Genomic DNA, 22,928 nt, shown 5'->3' with positions numbered 1-22,928 from the left:
CGCACAATCAAACAGCGGGTAGGCTGACGCGGCAGTTTAGTGGTACACATCACCCGGGTGTAGCACCTCAACAAAATATATGAAGCCTTCGTATTGCTCACTTCCTCGTATTTGTGGAGTTCAACAACTACAAACCCCTCATGTTTCACACGTGCAGGGCTACATTCTCGGCTCGCAACTTCTGCTTCCGGCCTTCCTGCTTCCTGAGTTTGAGAGGGTGGCTGGTGCGGTGCGAAGTACGTCGGGGGGATGACGTATGGTGGATGGTTGAGGGGCCAATGAAACAGCTTGTGAAACAGGAAAAGAGTGGCTATGAGGCGTTGAAGGGGAAGTGGCTGTAATGCAGATTGGGCTTTTAAGGATGAAACACTAATGTCATAAGAATATAACGAATGTATGTATCGGGCTGATCGATTTTGAATTGATACAAGGTCATTGATTAGGTAATTGTGAGGCGGACTCCATATACCTGAGGCGTATTCCAGTTCTCGCCTGACGAGGGACGTGTATGCGAGCAGTTTTACGAGTTGAAGTGCGCAACGCAGATGACGCGTCACGCATCCCAATATTTTGTTTGCAGATGAGATAATGTTTGTGAAAAGCGCATTCCAAGTTAGATCTCCGGACAGGGTGGCACCTAGATATTTAAAACACTGTACTATTTCTAGAGGGGCGCAGGTGATTTGGTATGAGAATAGGAAAGGATTTTTTGCGGCGAGTGAATGAGACAACTTTACACTTGTTGGGGTTAAGATTGAGAAGCCAGTTGTCACACAATTCTTGAATGTTATTCAGATCGTGTTGTAGGGTTAGTTGATCGGAAGCATTAGTTATCGTATGGTAAATCACGCAATCATCGGCGAACATGCGGATTTTGCAAGACACAGTTAGGGGTAGGTCATTTATGTAGATGAGAAATAGCAGGGGGCCAACGGCGCACCCTTGCGGTACTCCTGAAGTTACTTCGAGAGGTTCAGAGGATCCGTTATTTACGTGCAGGAATTAAGAATCATTAGCTAAAAAAGATTTAATCCATCATAACACGTTAGGGTCGAGATTTAGCCTGGATAATTTCTGTATTTGTTGTATGGAACTGTATCAAATGCTTTTGCGTAGTCAAGAAAAATGGCATCAGTCCGAAGGTTTGTGTCAAGATTTGTATGTATGTCGTGAAGAAAGAGTGCTAATTGCGTTTCGCAGGAAAAGCCCTTGCGGACGACATGTTCACAGGGGTGAAAGAAACTATTGGAATCGAGGAAGTTGATACCATGAGAATATATGTCGTGTTCCATGATTTTGCATGGGATGCTTCTTAATAAAATGGGACGATAATTAAATGGGGAGTTACTCTCACCTGCTTTGTAGATTGGAACGACCATGCCAATTTTCCAGTCATCCGGAAGGTCGCCGGTGGTGAGTGACTGTGAGAATATGAGGTGCAAGTATGGTACAATTGTATTGGTGATGTTCTTTTAGTTTTGAATTAATTTCGTCAATGCCACATGACGAGGAAAGTTTAATGAGTGAGTGAAAAACTTTATTAGACGAGAGGCCATGGGGCCCTGGTGGGAGCAAGGATGAGGTTAATGTTTTTTATTAGAGAAGAAATGCCGTCTGTGGAAAATGCTAGCGCAGGCATGCTGGAAGATACCAGAGTGGTTGTGGGAATGGGAGGCATACTAGGCTCTCTGGTGAACACCGACGAAAATGCAATGTTAAAAATGTTAGTACACTCGGCATTTGCGGTCACTTCACCTGATTCATTAGTGAGGCGCATAGTGCGAGATTGTTTTGGATTGACGATCTGCCAATTTTTTTTACGTTATCACTCAGCATGTTGGGTAGGTCCGTGTTAAAAAATGCGTGCTTGGCGTTGCGAATTGCAGTAAGACAGTCATTTTCGGCGGAGTAGTATTTATCCCATCCCATGCGCATGGTGTTCCTTTAGATTTTTCCTGGTGGAAAAGGCGTTTTTTCTTATTGCTTAGTCGGTTTAATATTTCAGTATACCTGGGCTCTTGCTGCGTGGCACGAAGAGTGGTCTTTGGAATAAACCTATTTTTCAGTTCATTAAGCTTCTGTTTAAAGACTACCAAATTTTCATTAACGGATCGGTTACGAAAGCGGTCTTCAAAATCTGGGAAGAAGCTACTGAGTTGGTTGTTAATTTCTTAATAGTTACCTTCATCATATAAACAAATTGTTTTGTTTAACATTTTACGTCGTTTTGGGGAAAATAAGAAATCTGCATGGATAACTTTATGGTCGCTAATTTCTTCGAGATAGGTAATCGACGATAAGCTAGAAGGATGGGTGGTTAGGATGAGATCAAGGATGTTCGCAGAATTGTCGGCAACACGTGATGACTCTGATACAAGTTGTGATAAGTTAAAGTTGAAACAAGCATCTATAAATTCTCTCGAGCCATTGTGGTTTTCTTGTGTGGTTGTTCCGGTTTGCCAGTTAATATTGGGAAGATTAAAGTCACCAAACAGCAAAATATGGGCATTCGGGGGGGCTGGCTGTGGTGAGCGCATTTAGCATGTCATTAAGTTTGTTTGCGAAGTCTGGATTTGCATTCGGTAGTCTGTAGCAGACCCGAAGCAGTATCGTTTGGGGTGAAGCCCGACAATGATAGGATTTCTCTATCAGATGCTTGATGGCCGTACATGATAATTCTGGGCCGAAGGCGATTAGGGCGCCTCTTCCGCGAGTGCATTCGCGATATTTTCGGTATAAGTGGGAGTAATCGTAACTCGTAACTCTTTCGCGTCTACATCGCTTGGTCGGTCGATTGGTCGGTCGGTTGCCTCAGAACATAGCCCATGTACTCTTGGGGGATTGGCTAAAAGGCTGTCCATCAAACTAAGCTGTGACCTATATTATTTTAGATACCAAAATAACAAATGAAAATAGAGAATATACAACACAATTTTAGAATGTAAAAATAGGGTAAGGGCAACAACAACTAACCTTTAAAAAACAGCGCTCCTTGTTCCTTTCATATTTCCATGCCCTTTCAAAGTCCTTAGATTGTTGGTTCGCAGAGAAAAACAATGCGCCTTTGTTTTTGTGTGTCCTACAAAGCATCGCGCCCCATGCAGAGCTTGCGTGTTTTGTCCGATAAGTGGGCGCTGGAGAGGGAGCCGGCACATAGCGAAGCGCGTCACATCTGCAGTGGCCACACAGGCTCCAAAGCAGCATAAAGAGGCAGATGGAAATGACCAACGGCGCACACCACCTCGACGAAAAAGGCCACCAGGCTATGCAAGAACCAGAAAAGCAATGGGGAAAGATTTGTTATTTCGGTTGACGTGGATACAAAAATATAATTGCTATGACTCAGTGCCACAGCAAAAACAAAATGATATCGACGTCAAAGCCGGAAATTGACTCTAGACTTGTACAGCCGGTGGTGTACAATGAACCGTCTGCTTACTTGGGCTCTTATCGGTGAGCCCGCAACTAAGTGGGATAACAGGACTCGTCGATAGCGGCTGCTGCACGGAGGAGACGCCCAGGACAATGGGCATCAAGCAGCGTCCTCCCTTTAGGCGTATCCCACATTCTCGCGGCAGTCAAACCCAAGCCGGCGGACAGCGCCCGGCTCCCACGACCGGCACGGCACCCAGTGGACCCGGGGACGAATCGTTGCTCCGTCACATCGCGCAGCGCTCGAAGTGCCCGGCGCACCCTTTTTCTTCCAAATCTGGATACCCCAATTTCCCCTGAGCATGTCCTGACGACGGCCTCCCGTGGTCGGCTTCCGACCCTGGGTGACGGCTGGCGAAGGCAGCGTCCACTGGCCAAGTTCGTCCTCTTGCTTCTCCTCTACGGGGGAATGCCAGTGGCCGTGTGCGGTGAGTTACTGCTCTTAGTAAGTCAAAGGAAGTGAGTGACCCCTCGTGTCAACAAATTGTGGCATCTGTGACTAAAATAATGCAGTGCTTCAGTTCTGTCAACTGCTGACATAGCTTTGTGCCCGCCAGCTCCCCCACTTCCACGGGAACTGCCCATTGAAAGCTCAGTACATTCTTTTCCGCAGTGGGCGTAGATAGGCTAATGATTATCATTATGATGATAATTACGATGATGATGATGATTCTCTTCCGCTATGTTCAGTGTGAACTTAGCGAGTAGAACTCGGTACCACTAAGCAGCGCGTTGCATAAAATCCATTAGATTGGTCTTATGCATTCCCTGTAAAAAAGACCATTAGCCTTGTACGTGATTACTTATGGGTATAAAGCTAATTTTGGTGTTGGCGGAATCATTTAAAGACATTCCCACGTATTAAATGTCATTTAGTTGCAAAATAATGATAGGTGAATGGGTGGTCTGCTAATCATCAATGGAACATTCCGACCTTGCCGGTACAATCAGCATAACGCCAAATAGTCACTTATTCCTGCAGCCGTGAATCGTCTAACTCTCCCGTATACAATATAATTAATAATAGGCCAGATTGTCCCGGGAACATAAATGATATAAAATAAACAAATTCAATACATAATCTACCTGCACAAGAAATGTTGTGTGTTCGGCAACGCATTTTGTCAGCAGAATTCGCAGCCGTTGTGCGTATACAGTGGCTCAGCCCGTGTACTTTATGGTCAAACGTTTTTTCATACACGAAAAAACGTATAAAACCCCAACCCCAACGTCACTTGTTTCAGTAATTGGTGAAGCTCGGCGCATGTACCGTGAGATATGCTACCCCTGGTCTGAATGCTAGACGAAACAGTCAAGCATACTCACTAAGCTGTGCAGACCAATTAAACAAAAATTTACAAACACGTCAAAACCTGTCTCTGGAGTGAAACCTAAGATGGGCCTTGTGTCTTTAAGTGATTTTATAATACTCGCCATTAGTTTATATTCCACTGATTGGTCAATTTCCCTCGGAATATAAACATCGGAGCGTATTGTCGATGGTGAAGCCTTACGGAGTTCCGCCTCAAATTCAACACAACGTTGACTGTTATGTCAACTATCTACAATTTCTCGTCTGATACCGCCGTGCAGTTATGCTCAGTGCTCCCCACCGATCAAAGTAACTGTGGCCATAAAATGGCGTCCCTTTGATTCTTTGCTGAGGCTCTGCGTCGAGGGTGAATGATTGCTCAGTTTTTCGCAGAAATCGACGTCGCGAAACGGGAGGTGTCTTGAAGTGATGGCTGACAGCTGCAGCAGAAAAGAGGGCAAAATATTGTAGATTTAGAAGTTTTTGCTTTAGCCAGGAATACTCCTGTCTGCTTTCCTAGAAGAGGGCAGTCGGGAAAAATATTCTGGGCAAGCAGAGAGGCCTACTTCGGCAGAAACGAGAGAGCTGGGACTGATAGGAAGAGCTGATACCGATGCCGAGTGCCTATTGATTTTCTCTTCCTGATACCACTACTCTGATTAAAGATATTTAAAGTGGGCGTCAAAATAGAAAAAAATCGACAAAAGCTTCTGTTCAATATTCCAAGTACGCTGCCACAAGAGAAGCTTTAATGCTCTCCTCTTCCGTTGGGTTAATGAATGCTTTAGTATCGAACTAAATAAACCAGATTAAACTATTGGATGTACGAGAGAGGGAAAATACACCACGGGAGCACCAAAACGTAGTTGAACTTGCGGAAAAATTATGTTTACCCGGTCAAGTGGAACAAGCATACGAGGGTGCTGTCCAGGGGACTGGTGTATTGGTGACTGGCGTGACAACAAAGTTGAACGGAAATTTCAACAGCCGGCCAACATAATGCCGAGCTAGCCTTTCTTCGCACTCTTGGAAAATTTTAAGCTCCCTCCATACCTTTCTTCCAAGTGAAATTACAATAATAGGTGATCGCTACGGTGAGGGTATCCATCCAAACCGCCCATTGTTGCTGCGTGATTTCAACACAAAAATAATTATAGTCGGTCATTATTTGATGAAAGGTAGCGTGAGGGGCTTCGTGCGATTCCTTCTCCAACCACCCGTGCTGTTATATTGGTCCCGATGGAATGGGATGTGGCCCCCTCTTCGTTTCCCCTCCCCACCTTACTGCATACTCGAGTGCCGTAGAGGAAAACCGTGCATGGTTTGGTTCGTTCTATTTTGGGCGAAAGAAAGTGCGTTTATTGCAAGGGCCTGCAGCCCTACAGAATTTGAAGCGACGTAGCAATACGTATTAGTAAGTACGCTATATTAAGTGCGAATGCACTTCTTAAGCGACCCTGAACCTGCGTCCACCGGCGATGTCCGCGCACGTGGAGATGGGCGCGCGCAGCCTGGCCGCTGACATGGCACATACCCACGTGGGGGATTGGCCAGGAATCTCCTCGTCTTCCTTGGCAACGGGGGGAGATGGGCGCGCGCTGCCTGGCCGCTGACATGGCACATACCCACGTGGGGGATTGGCCAAGAATCGGGCGTGAGAAGGGCTAATGCACCTGCTTAAAGGAGTACTGACACGAAATTTCAAAGCTGAGATCCGCTCTAGCAATCAAGTACAACGACAACACAAATAGGTGTCTGTGAATAAATGCATCTTTCTTTCTTTGTAGTTGTGTGTGTGTGTGTGATCTCTCTTTCGCGAACATTACCGAACCGCGCAAATTCAACTCGTGCATTCGCACTTTCACATTCTTCCCCTCGGGGAAATGCGGGGAATTTTTGGATCGAAAACAAAAGACTGATATTAACAAGCAGACGTGAACATTTTCTTTTGTACGCGTTGCCGTATATTTGCTGCTGTATTTGGTACCAGTCCCGTGGCAAAGAGGATGGAAAGAACTCTGCTTCTTCCTGTTTGTTTGATGTTTTGGTATAGAATTGGTGCGTATAATGCCCTCTGAATAAAGACGGAGTAGCCCTTCAGTCGATTTTAGACCTAACGTCCTTTCCAACACCACAGTTTTAATCAGACGGCGCACTGACCTTTTTTGCTGTGCTTCTTTTTGGATATTTGTGATCCAGTTGTGAGCTGAGTAGGTATCCCGTGGCGATAAAAAATTGCAGTAACTTCCAAGCAGGAACTGCATTTTAAACGCTTACGCAATTCACCCTTTAGTGTCGGCTCCACCACAATAAAAAAAAATGGTTTTGCTGGGAAGGCCTTTTTTAGCGGTCAATTTAAGGGGTCTGTCATTAAAAAATGAAGACCCTTGAGCTTTTGTTAAACAGCTCAACAAAGCCGCATGGATCCCCACGAAGCGCTGAGCATTGTGCGGCTTCGTTGCCGGCTTCGCTACTTTGCACAAGCGCATTGCTATAAAGCTTTTTTATGGGCAATTCGAACACCATGATAAGAAACCATAAAGGTTGTAAGGCCTTGATTCGTCACCTTTCCTCGTGCGGCGAAAGTGCTGCACATTAATCGCTACAGAGCTACAGACGGGTTTGCTCGTTGAGTCCACATAGGTAAGCTTATTCATTTAAAAGCGCGTACTCCTGTGACGTGTGGTGTGTAGCCGAGATGACGGCAGGCAACGAGGCACCACCGGCGCCAGGCTGCCTCCCTGCTGCTGGTGGTGGCGAGGCAGCAGCGGCCGGCTTGGGAGGTCGGTCCGAGTTCCCGGCCGACCTGTTCAGCCAGGCGCAGCGACAGCGCGGCTGGGTGACTCTGCACTTCTTAGGAGCCGCCTACGCACTGGCGCTGTTGGCCATCGTCTGCCAGAAGTACTTCGTCCCGTCCCTGGAAGTCATGGCCGACTGTGAGTGGCTGCGACATTCTTTTCCCCACGGGTTCATTTGGTGGTGGGTTCAAGTTGTCCCGTGTGAACTCGGAGGTGCGCATCGTTTCCATAAGAGTGCGCCGCCGCTGGTTCATCAAGGATGACACCAGGATTCCACGATACGTGGTCAGGGACTTCTGTGAGTCAGCTCGCATTGGATCCTGCGTGTGTGCATATTTAGAGCATTGAAGCTGAAAGAAAAGACACTTATATATTGAAGCAGTGTAATTAAGGACCACGCCACACAATTTGCGCAACGGAAACGCTACCGCTGCCCCAAGTTTAGGTGGAGATATGGCGGTAAGAGTAGTCACGGGCTCGTAGCAAAGCCGTAAGTTTGAGGATTTTGCGGGGGCATTTTATGTCACAGGACTCGTAAGGTGACGAAGACGCCGCAGAGCGTGCAGCGCAGTCATTTGTGGTTAAATTCCTATCTAGCAGCCTGCGCTGTGCGCTCCGCTTAATCTGTTCACGTGCTAAAGGTGGGATGAGGGTCCCTAGCGCTATTTAGAAACCGGTCGGACCTTTCGCAAGAGAGAAACATCCTGAGATACTTTGTTTATTCGTTGTATTATTCAGACCCAGCTAATCACAATATGGCACGCCTACAAGTAACCCTTGGTAGTAGCGTAAAGCGCAAGTTTTCATTAACGGGCTTCTTCCTTGGTACAGTCGTCCACACGCTTAGCTGGAACATCAGATTCAGCTTTAGCGTAGAATATCTCAAGCTTTCCTCTGAAAAGCTGTTAAAGTAAATGTGGAGGACCTACCCGCCGCGGTGGCTCAGTGGCTAAGGCGTTGCGCTGCTGAGCACGAGGTCGCGGGTTCGATTCCCGGCCGCGGCGGCCGCTTTTCTGATGGAGGCGAAAAGCAAAAACGCCCGTGTGTACGAGATTTCGGCGCACGTTAAAGATCCCCAGGTGGTCAAAATTAATCCGGAGCCCTCCACTACGGCGCGCCTCATCGCCTGCGTTGCGTCGGCGCGTTAAAGGGACACTGAAGTGATATGTAAACATTGCGGGATTACTTGCGCAAATTGTAGTCCGGAGTCCCCAGGGCATGTTTCGACCACCCTGGGCGCGTTTACGCGATTTTATGTAGTAGAAAAATTAATTCGAAAATGCTGTCCTCCTCTCTTTACGCTCACCCTTTTTCTGCGGCGTTTTCGTGTGACGTCAGGAGGGGATAAGCTGGCAAACGGCTGCGCTACTGCACGGCTCCCCGGCCTTCAGACAGAGTCAGTCGGCCCAGCGTTTCGTCCGCCGGCCGCCAACGGGTCGTCACAATTCGTTCGCTCAGTTGAAACGAAGCCAGGACACGTTTGTGAATGGTAGAATTTGCCTTTCTTTACTTGGTTAGTTTGTACACTGTATCTAGCTCCAAGTCAAGGTCGCTTCACACAAGCGCACATGCGACGCTTCGCTGACTGGCATGCCAGTAGGAAAATATAAGGCCTCTTGAAGGCGGGAGAAGAGTCAGCGAAGTCAATATAGGTACTAAGGAAATAAACTCAACTGATATTTTTATCGTACAGCGTAAAAATAGGGCACGGGAAGCACTTTTTTGCGCTGGGCGAACAAGCACAGCGGTCAGCAGCACGACTACGCATCTGCGAACGCTTTTCCGTCTACGAAATGCAATTGCTAGACGTGAGCTACTGTGGAAACTCGGGCGAGGCTTACTGCACGAGCGCAGTACAACAAATAGTCACCTAAGCTGCTTGAAATGCCAAAACTAAATAAAAGTGTAAACCGGTTGTACAATATATACCCTATATTAGCAAGGTCTTCGCATCCCGCTTCGTGGTTCAGTGGTCTGGGGCGCTAGGCATGTCATCGCAAGTGTTTTGCAAGTCACGAGTTCGAATCCCCGCAGGTACGTGCTTTTTTTTTTGTAAGTTAACTTTTTCGTTTTCCGCCGATGTTTTCTCTATTGAGTTCACCTTTTTTTGGGCCGCAACGTTCATGGCTCCACGAACTAGTTCACAAAACGCTCCCAGGCTGGCACTGGCGCGCTAGCGAGTTCTCGTTGGCGTGCTGTTGCCATAAGCACCGACTGCTTGCAGGCAGTGGGCACAGGCCAGAATGAACAGACCCTTGGCCTGGTGCGAACGCGCTTTTTACGACACAGGCATGAGGGAGGCAAGCTCCAAATATAGGGGAAAAGCGCATGACATTTGGGCGTCTGCGGGTACGCGGAGGGCGTTCATGCACTGCGTAGATTTCGGCTAGTGAATGCTACGATTCCAATCCGTCCTAGGAGGCTTATCTTTATGCATTTTTACAGCTGACAACGTGGCAAAAGCGCGGTACGATGATTACTGAGTTATTGAGAATGCCCATCCAACAACGCCAACGGTTGTGTTTTACGGAACCGAAACCGAAACCGAAACTTGTTTGGTTGCAAACCTTGGGCATCGTCCAATCACGGTGCCCGCTCCTCCTAACGTCACAGCTTTAGTTGGTGCGGCCGCCGCAAACGGCGCATGGTAGTTTTTCTTCTTTCGCGCTTTTTAAAATAATTACCGATTTGTCAACCGAATAAACGATGAAAAGTGTGCTAATTTGAGCCAGTCTACGCAGTGCAAGCAAAAACGGGAGCTTGACAAATTCACTTCAGTGTCCCTTTAAACCCTACAATAAATCAAATTTAAACCCTACAATAAATAAATCAATAAATGTACGCCCTTATACCTCTGAGAAATGCCGCAGTAGTAAACAGATTACCTTACGCCATGACAGGAGAAAATGATAAGTGGGTAAAGCGTTGCTCCTGATAGGACAGTGGACGACTGTACCACCACAGAAATTTTAGAAGCATAGCTACAAGCAAAAAAGAAAGAAATGCACGAATGCCGCGTAAAGAGAATAAAATAGAAAAAGGAGAAGAGAAAAGGTTCACAATATCCAAAATTTAAAGAAGAAATATCAAGTTCAACATAGGGGGTGGAATTGTGAAAACGTCGGAAAGAGACAACAGGACACGAAGGACACAGAAACATAATAAAAATGAAAAGCAAAATACATGAGCATAATGAAGCAAAGGCAATAAACACTCAAGTCTGAAGCAAAAACGGTGCATACTATAATATCTCGCTAAAACGTCAGTGTTTGAGTTTACAGAAGCACCTTGTGCTTAGACAGCGGCTGGATCGATTTCGTTGTTCCCCAGAAAACTGTCCGCTCAGGCAAATAATGTCTATAAATTAAACCGACTTTGTTACAGTTGACAAAGTCCCGAAAAACATCTGGAGCCTTTTAATTTGAAAGCGTGTAGAGTTGCATGGGAGATGAAAAACAAAAACTCTCGTATACAATTCAACAGGAATTTTACTGGGTTCTACGAAGACGTACAAGCCACACGATCCAAGTGCCGAATTGAGACCGTTGGTATTAAGGTTTGCACGGATGCTAAATGCACACTTTCAAACTAGAAAAATATTTTTCGCAAGATACGGTACTGAATGTTAAAGAATATTAAACCTAAATTTCGACTATTTCTCGGCCTTCTTTCTCACACTGCAAGTGGGCAATTATTCAACTTAGTTCAATTGATTTATCTTCATGCAATATTACTTCGTACACATTTCTGTCAAAAACTTCTAGTCCCTTAGCAGTGGTGCCACTAGTGGGCCCATGAAAAAAAAATCTGTGCCCTACCAGTCTGTGAAGAAGGATGACCCGCAGAACTGAGATCAGACAAAGAAGTGCAAAAAAGAAACACGTAGTAGAAAGTCGGTGTCGTAATAGAGTCGTCCTAGCGATCAATTTCAGTATTTTTTCAAGATAGAAACACTAGATAGAGGGCGATGTACAGTGCAGTTACGAGAAAGCTAGCTTTGCCGCAAGATTCAGTTTTGTAAGCGCGACTCAATTTTGACGATGGCTTCGGCTTCCCGCTCTCGAAACTCGAAATGTGCCCATCGTCGGTGCTGCGTTCTACTCCCCCGGCGCGGGATTTGATTGGTCCGCCGCCATTCCTGTGAGAGTGGGGCGCCCTTTGGTTGTGGGTTCAGTAACCTGCCCCTGCGTGACACCACCGGAAAGGGGACAAGGCTCCACTCAGGTTTTAGAGCGTGAAGAAGATGTACTTTCAGTAGTAGCAAAAGACTAAATGCCACGCTAGCACCAGCCAACAGGCATTGCAACGCCACCATACGAACGCGCGCCTGCTCCCAAAGCACGGTCTGTGTGCCCTGTTTTAAATGCATGGATTTCCGTTTCCTCGCAAAGGGCAATACGACGTTAAAAGGCACGAAAAGTGAACAGTGTCACTTTGGCTGCTCATGCGTCGCACCTTGTTGAAACGTTCTAGGTGAACGATGCTATGTGCGCTAGTCAATGATTAGCTGGACGGGTATGTTTCTTGTGGTTACTTTTTATCACAAAGTCTTCAATTCCACAGGGTTCATTCAAACCAGCTTCAAGCATGTAATCGCTTACGCTTGAGTCGAGGACTGCGACTATTTCTTAAGGTCAAAAATGAAAAGGAGGGCAAAAAATTGACCCCGTATCTGCTTGCGTCGCTGCAAAAGTCATCGAGAAGCGACAATTTTCTGCCCCCCCCCCCCCTTGCCTCGTAACAGTCTCCCCTCTCCCATCCCACCCCTTCCGCTGTAACTATCTCTCTCTCTGCTCTCTCTCTCTCTCTCTCTCTCTCTCTCTCTCTACATAGTAGATGCCGTTGAAGTCTGCTCAATTCGATTAAGTTTTCCTGTGTTCGCAGTGCTCTCGCGTCATCTGTTGATACTTTTGGTTCCATCTTTCCTGGAAACGCTTGAGGGGACTGTATTTATTCTTATCTTGCCTGACATCGACATCGTTTGTTATCGCGTTTGTGTGAAAATGAATCCGTAGCCAATTTCAATGAAATGACGCTGCTGCTATCAGTTATGCACAAATTTTCACAGTAAAATATTGGTAATATTTTCTTTTTGCTGAGCCAGGATGACATGCATGATGCATGCCACCAGTTTTGGTAATTTGCTGCAGGTTTTGACATGTTAACTTCTTGAATCATTCTTTCAACTTTTGGCCCGACGGCTGAATCGATTAACAGACAGACAGACAGACAGACAGACAGACAGACAGACAGACAGACAGACAGACTTGGTCAACATTTTCTCGCTCAGGCAGATGTAAGAAAACCTCTTTAAAGCACGCTCACGCTTTATTGCCGCTCACACATTTAGCCCTCTGTGCTGCAGTGACCGCAGATCCTGTCGCTCACGAGGTAGATTTTAATTAAAAAGGGTCGGCGCACGCCACCCAACGACAACATTCGCCCTCTCAGTTTTTTCAAGAACGTATTGGTTCGTGCGACCTGAAAAAGATGCGGGCAGATAATGTAGGCGGCACGTCCAGTGTCCCAAAACCACCCGCGCTTTCACAAGGTGGTGCTACAGTACTTCGCGGCCGCTGCTTTTCGTGGAATCCAAACATGTGCTCCTCCCAATACATGATTAATGTAAAAATATGCGCGTATTATAAAAGTGCGAATGCAATTCGGCTCACACAAAATCTACATGATTAATGGCTATCACCACGAAGACATACAGAAAAATAATTGGAAATATCTAGAGGTTATTAATCACAGGCTATACAATAGAGGTTAATAATCTCCGGCAAGATTGTTTAACGCGCGAAAGAAATTAGGGCTATTCTTAATATTGATGGCCAGCTTATTCCGTATTTTTGCTCGGCGTAGTTTATTGGGTCAAGTTTATGTTCGTTTGGTGCCTGTTGTGTTAAACCGGAGCCATAAATTGGTCATTTGGGAGAGGGTGGTTGTTTGCCATCCCTTCGTAGGCAATACAGGCTGTTTTACAGTCCAACTAAGAATGGCGTAATACATACCGAGGGATCCACATTTGGGCGAGTTGGTATTGGTTCAACATGTTCGAGCAACAGCGTAAGAACACAGACACTAACAGAAAAAAATGACAGGGCGGCGTCGTCCTGTCATTTTCTTCCCCTAGTATCTGTGTTTTTTGCGTACATACATTTTTGCATACATACATTTTTTTCGTTTGGAGCCGTATTCTCCATTATAGTTTCAGAAAGGCATAATTCGGACAGCTGGACAGTCGGCATGACAGTTCGGACGGTTGAGTGGGTGTTTTGGAATTAGGAAGAGCGATGACTTTATTTGATGACCGAGATGGGTTCTGAGGGGTAGACGACTTGGACGGTCTCCCTCCCTCATCCGTCAGCCAGGATTCCTTGGATACTCGTGGCGGCTTCGGCCATCCGGACTGCTGTCAGTTGTGCCTCCGGTGTGGAGCTGAGCAGAACAGTCTCCCATTGTTCTGCAGTCTTAATTTTGTAGCTTCTAAGTGTATCTATATCGGATTTGCTATTATAGCCATTCGTATTTTTTTGGATCTTATGGCAGGACCATGTCATGTGGTGTAGGTCGGATCTGCTGTTGCATAAAGTGCAGAGGTTTGAGTAAAGGTCTGGGTAGCAGCGGTTGAGAGAAACAGGGCTCGGAAAAGTGTTCGTCTGCAACCGTCGCCACGTGACTGCCTCTTTCCTGGAAAGAGTGTGGTGGGCCGGTGGATATTTGCACCTGGATAACCTGTAGTGATTTATTATAACCTTGTCTTTGTGAGATTTAATAACGTGTGCTTGTTCTTGGCTTTCCTGCGACGTCTTGTGTGGGGATGATGGTGGTTGTGGTGGTGTCGTAGGCAACACAGCTCGGTTGACATGAGCTCGAGCGGTTGCGTGGGCGAGTTCATTCCCCTGTAGGCCGCAGTGGGCCGGAGTCCACATCAAAAGAATTTTTCTTTGGTTAGGGGACTTCTCTAACAACGAGGCTGCTGCAGGGGAGATCCTGCCTTTCGAGAAGTTAAGAATGGCCGACTTCGAGTCGCTTATGATTGTGGTTGCGCGGGTAGAATTTATAGCAAGGGATATGACCATTCCCTCTCCCTGAGTGGGATGTTTGGCCGGTGTGGATGATGACGTCACCGTGACGCCGACATTGCTGACGACTGCAATTGCCATGACGTTGAGACAAGAGCCGCCGTTGTAGTAGTCGGCTGCGTCAACGTAGACAATCTCCCGTGGCTCACAATGGGTTCGGAAACGTTTGTCAAGGGCTCGTACTCTACCTTGTCTTCTTTCCACATTTAGCTCTGGATCCATATTCCTTGGTAGTGGGGGGATGCGAATGTATTTTCGCCATTCGTGTGGGAGGTCAACTTCATTTGGGAGTGAACTTCCACTTCGGATTCCTAGTGACTGCAGAATGTGTCTTCCCGTTTTGCTTTTAAATAGCCGTTCTAATTGGGCTGTTTAGAAGTTTTTTTTTTTTGCTTTTCTTAGGTGGCTTATTATGCATTCGGACGGCAATTAAGAGACCGGCGAAAGATCTATGTCCAGACGTCGACGTCAGAGGGAAGAAAAGGAGAAGGGAAGGAAATAAAACTAAGAGATGTGAAACAATGATTTCATCCCTTCTCCATTGCCCCTACGAAGTAAACCTGGTTTTTCTTGTATTTTACTCCCATATTTAGCCTTTTATCACTCAACTAAATACCTTTGTACAATCGCCTCTACGCACTGTGGGTACAACACACTTCATTAAGGTGAAGAAGAGGAAGAAATGGCAAGTCTTCTTGTGAAGAATTTGGAAATTCATGACAAGATAACGGAGAGCTTGCTTAATCAGTGAGTGCTTCAGGCGTGCACAAGAAAATGATCCATCGGAAGAATTCGAAGAGAGCTGCTAATGCCGCCAAGAAGACTCACGTGCACCTCACGCATAGTTGTAGTGTTCTTGAAGCCCCGTCGCATATGGTCAATGTATTTTCCGCCAACACTTCGGCGTACCATTCTTCACAGTAAATAAATGAAGTTTTCGTAGGAATGCCACATCAAATTGAGTGTTTCAATTCAATAGGAGCCAAATACAACGTTGTCACCCTAATATTAGTCGGACCTGCCAGATAATTTTTAAGTACTTGTGGCCGTAAACTGCCCCCACATGACATGTATAATCTGTTATAAAATAGCTTTAACAGCGTTGCATTTAGGTCCGGTAACAAACAACCGCTTTTGTGAAAATTAGTTCGTCTTGACGTCAATACGCATGACCAGTGTAAACAAGACAATGACGAATAAACATGTTCACAGCGCTCCAGCGTCTGTGTTCGTGAATCTGTGTGCGAGACGTAAAACACAAATGAGTGTCTTTGGTGCAGCCTTGTCTTGTTGTCGCTGGTCAAGTGTGTTTACTACACGAATGGGAGAGGCTGCTGCGTATGAGGGGGAAGCCTGTACCCTTGTTTAATATAAAGTGAGCCATTCACTCAAGAGCGAAGAAAATGTTGATAACCTTACAAAAGGCAAAGAAAATGTGCACAGCATTGAAAGACGAAAAGAAGGCTTATGCTAAATCAGCTGCGGAGGGTATTGCATCGTGCGAAATTATATCATTAGCATTGCTTTCACCACTAAGTGTACCGCATAGAAAGAAATGGGGAAAATTTGATTCAAACCAAGAGGCAAACAAATGTTATTACATGGCAACAGCCACGATAGTACCTAGGCATCTTGCGAAACGCCTGCGTGTACGAGATATCGGGGCACGTTAAAATTCCCCAGGTGGTCAAAAGTATTCCAGAGTCCTCCACTACGGAGCGCCTTATCGCCTGCGTTGCGTGGGCGCGTTAAACCCTAGAATCAATCAAATCAAATAGGCATCCTGCGATTCCAACCACTTTGTAAAGAAGCTCCCTTATCGGTTAACAGCATTTTGGAGTGTAGCGGTATCGCAGGGTGCGTCAGCTCGGTATTTTAGGAACTATCTCAACATGTTGTTGTTGTTGTATCCATTTATTTTAGACAATTCAAAACTGCATTGGATGGCATGGCAAAAGGCAAACAAAACTGCCTGACGGGCCCTGCCACCCGTAACAATCAGAGGAGAAGCGGGATCAGAAGGAACAACAATGAACAACAATTAGAGGAAGAAGATAACAAAAATAAACAAACAAAGCAAAAAATAACAAAAAGCGAGTTACATCCGTTCGCCAAAATAAAATAAAAGGTGCACACTGGCGTAATCATACCAGACCAAAAATATGAACACACAACTGATATCGAAACCAACAAAACAATGATTGATTTTGGGGTTTAACGCGCCGACGCAACGCAGGCGATGAGGCGCGCCGTAGTGGAGGGCTCCGGATTAATTTCGACCACCTGGGGATCTTTAACGTGCGCCGAAATCGCGTACACACGGGCGTTTTTGCCTTTCGCCTCCATCAGAAAAGCGGCCGCCGCGGCCGGCAATCGAACCCGGGACCTCGAGCTCAGCAGCGCAACGCCTTAGCCACTGAGCCACCGCGGCGGGTGAAACCAACAAAACAAGAAACAAAGCAATCACAATGCACACATCCTTCAGGCACTGGAAAGTGACAAAGTTAGAGCGCTAACAACTGCTGTCACCGGTAATTTTTATTTGCCTCAACAATGTTTCTTTCATAACTTTAGATACTTTGTTTGGGCTACGATATCGAATGATGTCAAGAATATCAGGTTACTAGTTGAGGAGGTGAGGAATCTGCCATTTTAAACTTTGATCCCCATAGCCTGTCCGGGAACGGCATTGTTCTATCAAGCACGTTCTCAGTTCATACGGACTTCTATGTACATGATAGTTCAACTCAAACAATATTTAGTTAGTATTATACTGGCGGAGTACTTCTAGGGATAATTTTTGGGTGTAAAGTTGCCGTACTGGTAGTATTTCATGTTTGTTAAAGTATGCTGCGCAGCTTGTAGAATAGTCTAGGTTTGCAATTGCTGGTATGGCTCGTTTTTGAAGTATTGTAAGGTTATTTAGGTTTGTTTGCGTTGTGGTGGACCACAATAAAGAGCAATATTTAATCGCGAATGAAAAAGCGCGTAATAAACTTGACGTTTTACACTCGTAGGCAAGTAGTATCTCAGCCGGTTTAATGCACCCACAGCTCGACAAAGGTTTTTTCTAAGGGAAGTTATGCGTGGTGTCCACGAAAGGTTTTCATGAAATGTTACACCAAGGAAACAAATTGTCTCAGACTGTAAGATGCTACTGTTATTATAGTTTAACATCAGGTTTGTAGGAATTTGTGTCCCATTTGGTCTGAATACGAGGTATTTTGTTTTATCTACATTTAATTCTAACCCATTTGATCTGAGCCAAACACCTAAATTTACCAACCAATGATTCGCTTTTTTATAGAGGTCTTGAATATGCATACCAGAGAAGAACACGTTTCTGTCGTCTGCATACAATAAACGTTTTTCTGTGCCCTGAAGATTTGAAATGTCGTTAATATACAAGAGAACGACGCCTGGAAGCTTCGCCCGTAAGCAGTTTTTTTGAACTTTGCTGACTCTCCACCCAGTGTTTTCGTAGACAGAATTTTTATCAGTGATATCTGTAACTGTAGCGTAGAGATCCCACTAATCTTTTCAACATGAACCCTTGGATTGGGGTCGCATTATCCAGATATTTTGAATTCCAACCTGAAGCCAAATGAACGAGTTAAGGGTAATCGTGCACCATGGAAACGTAGTAAACTTAGATACCTATTCATACCACTGTTTTTTAATAACCATCATTGATTCAAATTTTCGGTGTTAAATGGGCTGAAGCTGCACTTAGGCTATGATGCACCCTGTAGTGGAGGAGTACGTATTTATTTAGGGATATGAGGCAGCCTGCAGTAGAGGGGTACGTATTTATTTAGATAGTGTGGTCATCTATACGTGTGCCGAAATCATGACACGTGGGCGTTTTCGTGTTACGCCTATATCATAAAAATGGACGCCGGGGCCAGGATTGAACCTGCGCACTACACTTCAGGTGCCCAACGCCTTATCCAATCAGCTGTCGCGGCGCGCGATTAACCCGATCCGAGCACGATGTTGAAGAGGACAAAATATTCAGCGCTGTGAAATACGTGTTTGAGGTATAAAAACGACTAGGCGTTACTTTCCTGACCATGGTCAGTTCACACCCTTTATCAGGAGCCGCAGAAATATTCGTGAATCAGAACTGCACTTTTATCAACTTAGACCAACAGTTTTTATGATCATAGACCAACATGTATCAAGGTAGGTCATGCTGGACACACTTTACACGCAGCTAATTCTTATTCCCACGGGCATTTTCGTTGTTTACATTTACCAGAACAATTAAACACCTGTCGCCTCTGGGAGTCGATACCATGACCTCGATTTCTTTGTTTTCTCTCACCTACAAAAGAACCGCGCAAACTCTCAGAGGCAGCGTAGAGAGGCCTTGGGGGGTAAAGATGTGAGCGGTTGAAGAAAAAAGCATTAGGAAAAAAAGAAAATTTTCTTTTTGTTTTTGGTTTTTACTCAGGATAATATTGAAAAAGGCAAGCATGGCTTTTCCGGGGAAATTTGTTGTGATATGACCAATTTGCAGCGAGGGCAACGCTTTCTGAAACGAATGCCTTGACGTGAAATCGTGCGCAGATTTTGGGAGTGGAAGCTCTGCTTGTACGTTTGTGATGCAGCGTGTAAAAAGTTTACTCGTTTCAGTGTTAACGGAAAAATTTATCGGGCACTTCATTTTTTTAAGGGATTTGAAAGTGAAAGCCGGCGATTAATAAATTCTTCTTCACTGTTGCATCGTCTTTGCGGTACCGTGACGTTCACCTTTCATGCGGCACGCATCCGGTTCTATCCTGGCACGGCACACGGCTGTAGTTATTACACTTTGCTGTGGCTTTTAAAGACCCGGGTTCGCACCCCATTCAAACTCAAATAAGTTTCTATGTATATTTCTTGCTTATTTTTTTAAGCGGCCGTAGTTTGGTTTCATTCATGTAGTCGCCAGCAACTACGGTCACTTTTCGCGTTTAATGAGACATCTAAGGATTTCGCCCTCAGAAGTATGTAGATGTGAAGTGAAATGAAGTGAAGTTTATTTTCTTTTCATAGAAAAGAGCGGACCGAGGCAAAAGGCGGTTAAGCCTGACGAGGCCTCCGTACCCTAAGCCTCTAAGCAGTACAGATACAAACGCAAAAACACTTAATACATAGAAGGGGCAGCAATCAAAATACAAAACTAATATATAAGCAGTAACACTTACTAGAATACAAAACATGTGTACAATCATGGGCAAACACAAACTGATACATGTAAAAGTACAACTTCGTACATACGAATGAAATAAAGTAAATCATTCGACTCAAGTACTTGTGTGAAAAACAGAAACATAGATATATACACTTACATCCACGTACACACATACATACACATACGCATATATATCGAAGACGGTAAATTGCATTTTTACATTAGAATTTCACCTTCAATCATATGTTGTTTGGTCTGTTTTTTTTACATGTTTCCAGATAGAAAAAACTCAGCAGCAAAGGAGAATTTGTTTAGGGCGTTGGGTACTTGACAACTCAGTTTTTGTTCACCATAATTTTTTCGCGTTCGCGGAACTCTTAGTTTTACCACGCGAAGATTGTAACCTATGTTGCTATCAGGAACAGAGTACAAGCGATCCTGGTGAATGTATTGAAGAAGCCACAGATAATACACTTGGTCGGCTTTTAATATGGAGTGTTTAAAAAACAATGGTTGCGTACGTAAGTTTCGTGGTGCACCATAATATCCCTCAATATCCCACAAGGCTCTTTTTTGCAGGACAAGTAATTTTTGGTAATTGGAAGACGTGGTCGTACCCCAAACAAGATTACAATAAGGAAGTCTTGAAAAAAAAACAGGGCATTATACATAGACATTTTTAACCAAACAGGCCGTAGGTTAGAAATCCTATAAAATAGGCCAACAATTTTACTTAGTTCAGAAGGACGTTTGGGAATATGAACAGACCACGAAAGATTTTCATTAAACTACACACCGACAAATTTCTGGCAAGAAACCTGATTGATTGTTATACTGTCATAATGAATATGTATACAATTTGTTTCCACGGTGTTGATAGGCCTGAAAATAACATTTCGTTTCACTTGTATTTAAACTAAGCTTATTCTTGTGTAACCAATCACTAAGGTTGATAAAATAAGCATTGACTATATTTTGAAGCGCCGTTAATGAACAGAAATGAGCAGAAAAGATTAGTGTTATCAGCGTACATTACCAGACCGGGAGAGTTATGTATGCCGGCTAGGTCACTGATATATGTAATGAATTATAGCGGCCATAGTACTGATCACTGTGGGACACCATGCTTAACCACCTGTATATCAGAGGATATGTTATTTGTTCGAACATATTGGGACCTATTACTCAGATAACTCCGCAATAGGTTCAAAGCAATACCTCGAACCCCATAGTTACAAAGTTTCTTAAGAAGGGTCTCATGGTGTACGCAATCAAATGCCATGCGAAATTTTTTGTTTTCAATAGTATCTATTATTTTGTCTTTAACAACTAACAGTGCTTGCTCTGTGGTCTTATATGTGCGGAATCGTGTTTTGTTCGATTTGCCATATTTTTCGAAGAATACATGAAATACATATTTTTTTCACGCCCCTAAACAATTGGGGGGGGGGGGGGTGTATAATGCCACGTAGATAAAAGACGTGGAAGCCAGGCGTGAGGGACCATTGGCACAGTGCGATGCGGAAAATGTTTACAGCGCAGACACACGAACGACCAAGAACGTTACACCAGAAGCGCTTGTGGTGTAACGTTCTTCTTCGTCTTTCGTGGGTCTGCTCTGTAAACATTTGACATGAACCAACAAGCCCGACTGGTTCTGAGCGATGCGGCAAATATCGCGCGCGGACCCTGTATAAAAAAAACGGCTGCAACTCAGGTCTGCTATCGCCCGAAAAATGTCAGGGAGGGCGATACCATTGGTCGGCACTGCGAAGTACGAACAGTGAACCCTTCCTCGGAAGATGCCGTTCGCGTAGCTAGGGATCGCTGAACAACAAGTTTTTTAAGGAGGCATATTCAGTTCGTCTTAAGCAAGTTGTCAGGTGTGATTAATTACGGCGGGATTTGGGAGATTCCTCAGGCGCGTTCATGTAATGACCAGTGCGTCCTCCCTGTCGCCATACAAGATAGCTTACTGCAACCAATGAGCCTTTCAGTTGGCAAGTTACGGAGCCGAAACTTGCTGCCTTACTAAGCAGTTTGAAAGAACTGTTTAAATAAGGGTGAGGAAGCGGTATTGTTTCTGGTTCGGTTCAGGTTCGGATTCAAGCCTTTCGGGTTCGGTTCCGGGATCGGTTCCAGAGCACCATTCCGTTCCGATTCGAACCGCTTCGAACCGGTTCGAACGAGTTCAAATGTTTTCCGAAAAAAAAAAGTATGAGTGGTTTTCCCGCTACTTTTGTGCTTGGTTTTTATTTCTCTGTCACGTCGGTACAAAAACAAAGTCATATTGTAGGTTTCTTTATGGAAATGTTTCGTCTTGGCCAACTTAAAGGGACCGCACAACACTTATTTCAACTTTTTTGTAAATCCTGAATGCTTCGAGAACGTAGTCAACCAACACAACGACTACTTATATTAGGGGTCGCCAAGTACCTCAGCCGAAAATTAGTTCTATGCCCATAAGATAACTTAGAAAATTGCCCAAAATAGTTTTCTTTTCTTCCGTGGAAGATATAAATTTATTGTTGATGGCGTCCCTGAAGGCCTCACAAGGCGGCAGGGATGCATTCAAATTAACAACACATTGAAAAGTTCAAACATTGTTAAATACCGTGCAGATAGAAACCATGAAGAATAATCCGTGATATGCAGCCTCGGAATATACGGTCCAACTTAACTTATTCTAAATGCAAAAGTAAATTGTTGCAGATGGGCAGTATCTCACGCAAAGTGATAGTATATACGACAACTTTACATTAAATTTAGGGTAGTAATAAGAAGAGAACCTGGTGGGTTATTGTGTCATTACAGAGTGTGCAACATATTTCATGGTGCTGTCGGGCGAGTGGTAAACATATGCTCAGACGCAAGTTACGGCACCTTAATCGAAAACTATAAATTACAGTTTTGAAGCCCTGGAACCGGTTCGGAACGGTTCCTTCGATTTGTTCCGGTTCAAGTTCAGTTCCAAAATGACGAAAAAAAAAATGCGTTTCCGGTACAGTTCCGGCTCCGGGCGAAAATAGGTGTATGATTTCCGTTCCGGCTCGACACTGGTTTAAATTTTCCTGGAAAGAAGGATGATGGCAACAAAAATTTGGAGGTATGAAAACGGG

At 44.8% G+C, this 22,928-nt stretch overlaps 1 protein-coding gene across 2 annotated transcripts in view; it reads left to right on the top strand.

Moving 5' to 3' along the window:
• Window positions 1-3,447: 3,447 nt before the first annotated feature.
• LOC144169658 (sodium/potassium/calcium exchanger 4-like) overlaps window positions 3,448-22,928 on the top strand; it is a 37,778-nt gene continuing 18,297 nt past the window's right edge. The window contains exons 1-2 of one of the 2 annotated variants that reach the window (XM_077698925.1): window positions 3,448-3,860; window positions 7,438-7,680. In XM_077698925.1, the coding sequence (XP_077555051.1) occupies window positions 3,842-3,860; window positions 7,438-7,680 (262 nt within the window). In that variant the 5' untranslated portion in view covers window positions 3,448-3,841. The remainder of the gene's footprint in view (window positions 3,861-7,437; window positions 7,681-22,928) is intronic. The other variant, XM_077698926.1, reaches the window with a different exon arrangement.

The sequence above is a fragment of the Haemaphysalis longicornis genome, unplaced genomic scaffold (genome assembly GCF_048455015.1).
Source record: "Haemaphysalis longicornis isolate Haplotype H1 unplaced genomic scaffold, Haemaphysalis longicornis Haplotype H1 scaffold_2, whole genome shotgun sequence".
In the NCBI taxonomy this organism is placed as follows: Eukaryota; Metazoa; Arthropoda; class Arachnida; order Ixodida; family Ixodidae; genus Haemaphysalis; species Haemaphysalis longicornis.
Note: the sequence above shows the minus strand (reverse complement) of the source record. Positions and strands in the feature narration are given on the sequence as shown.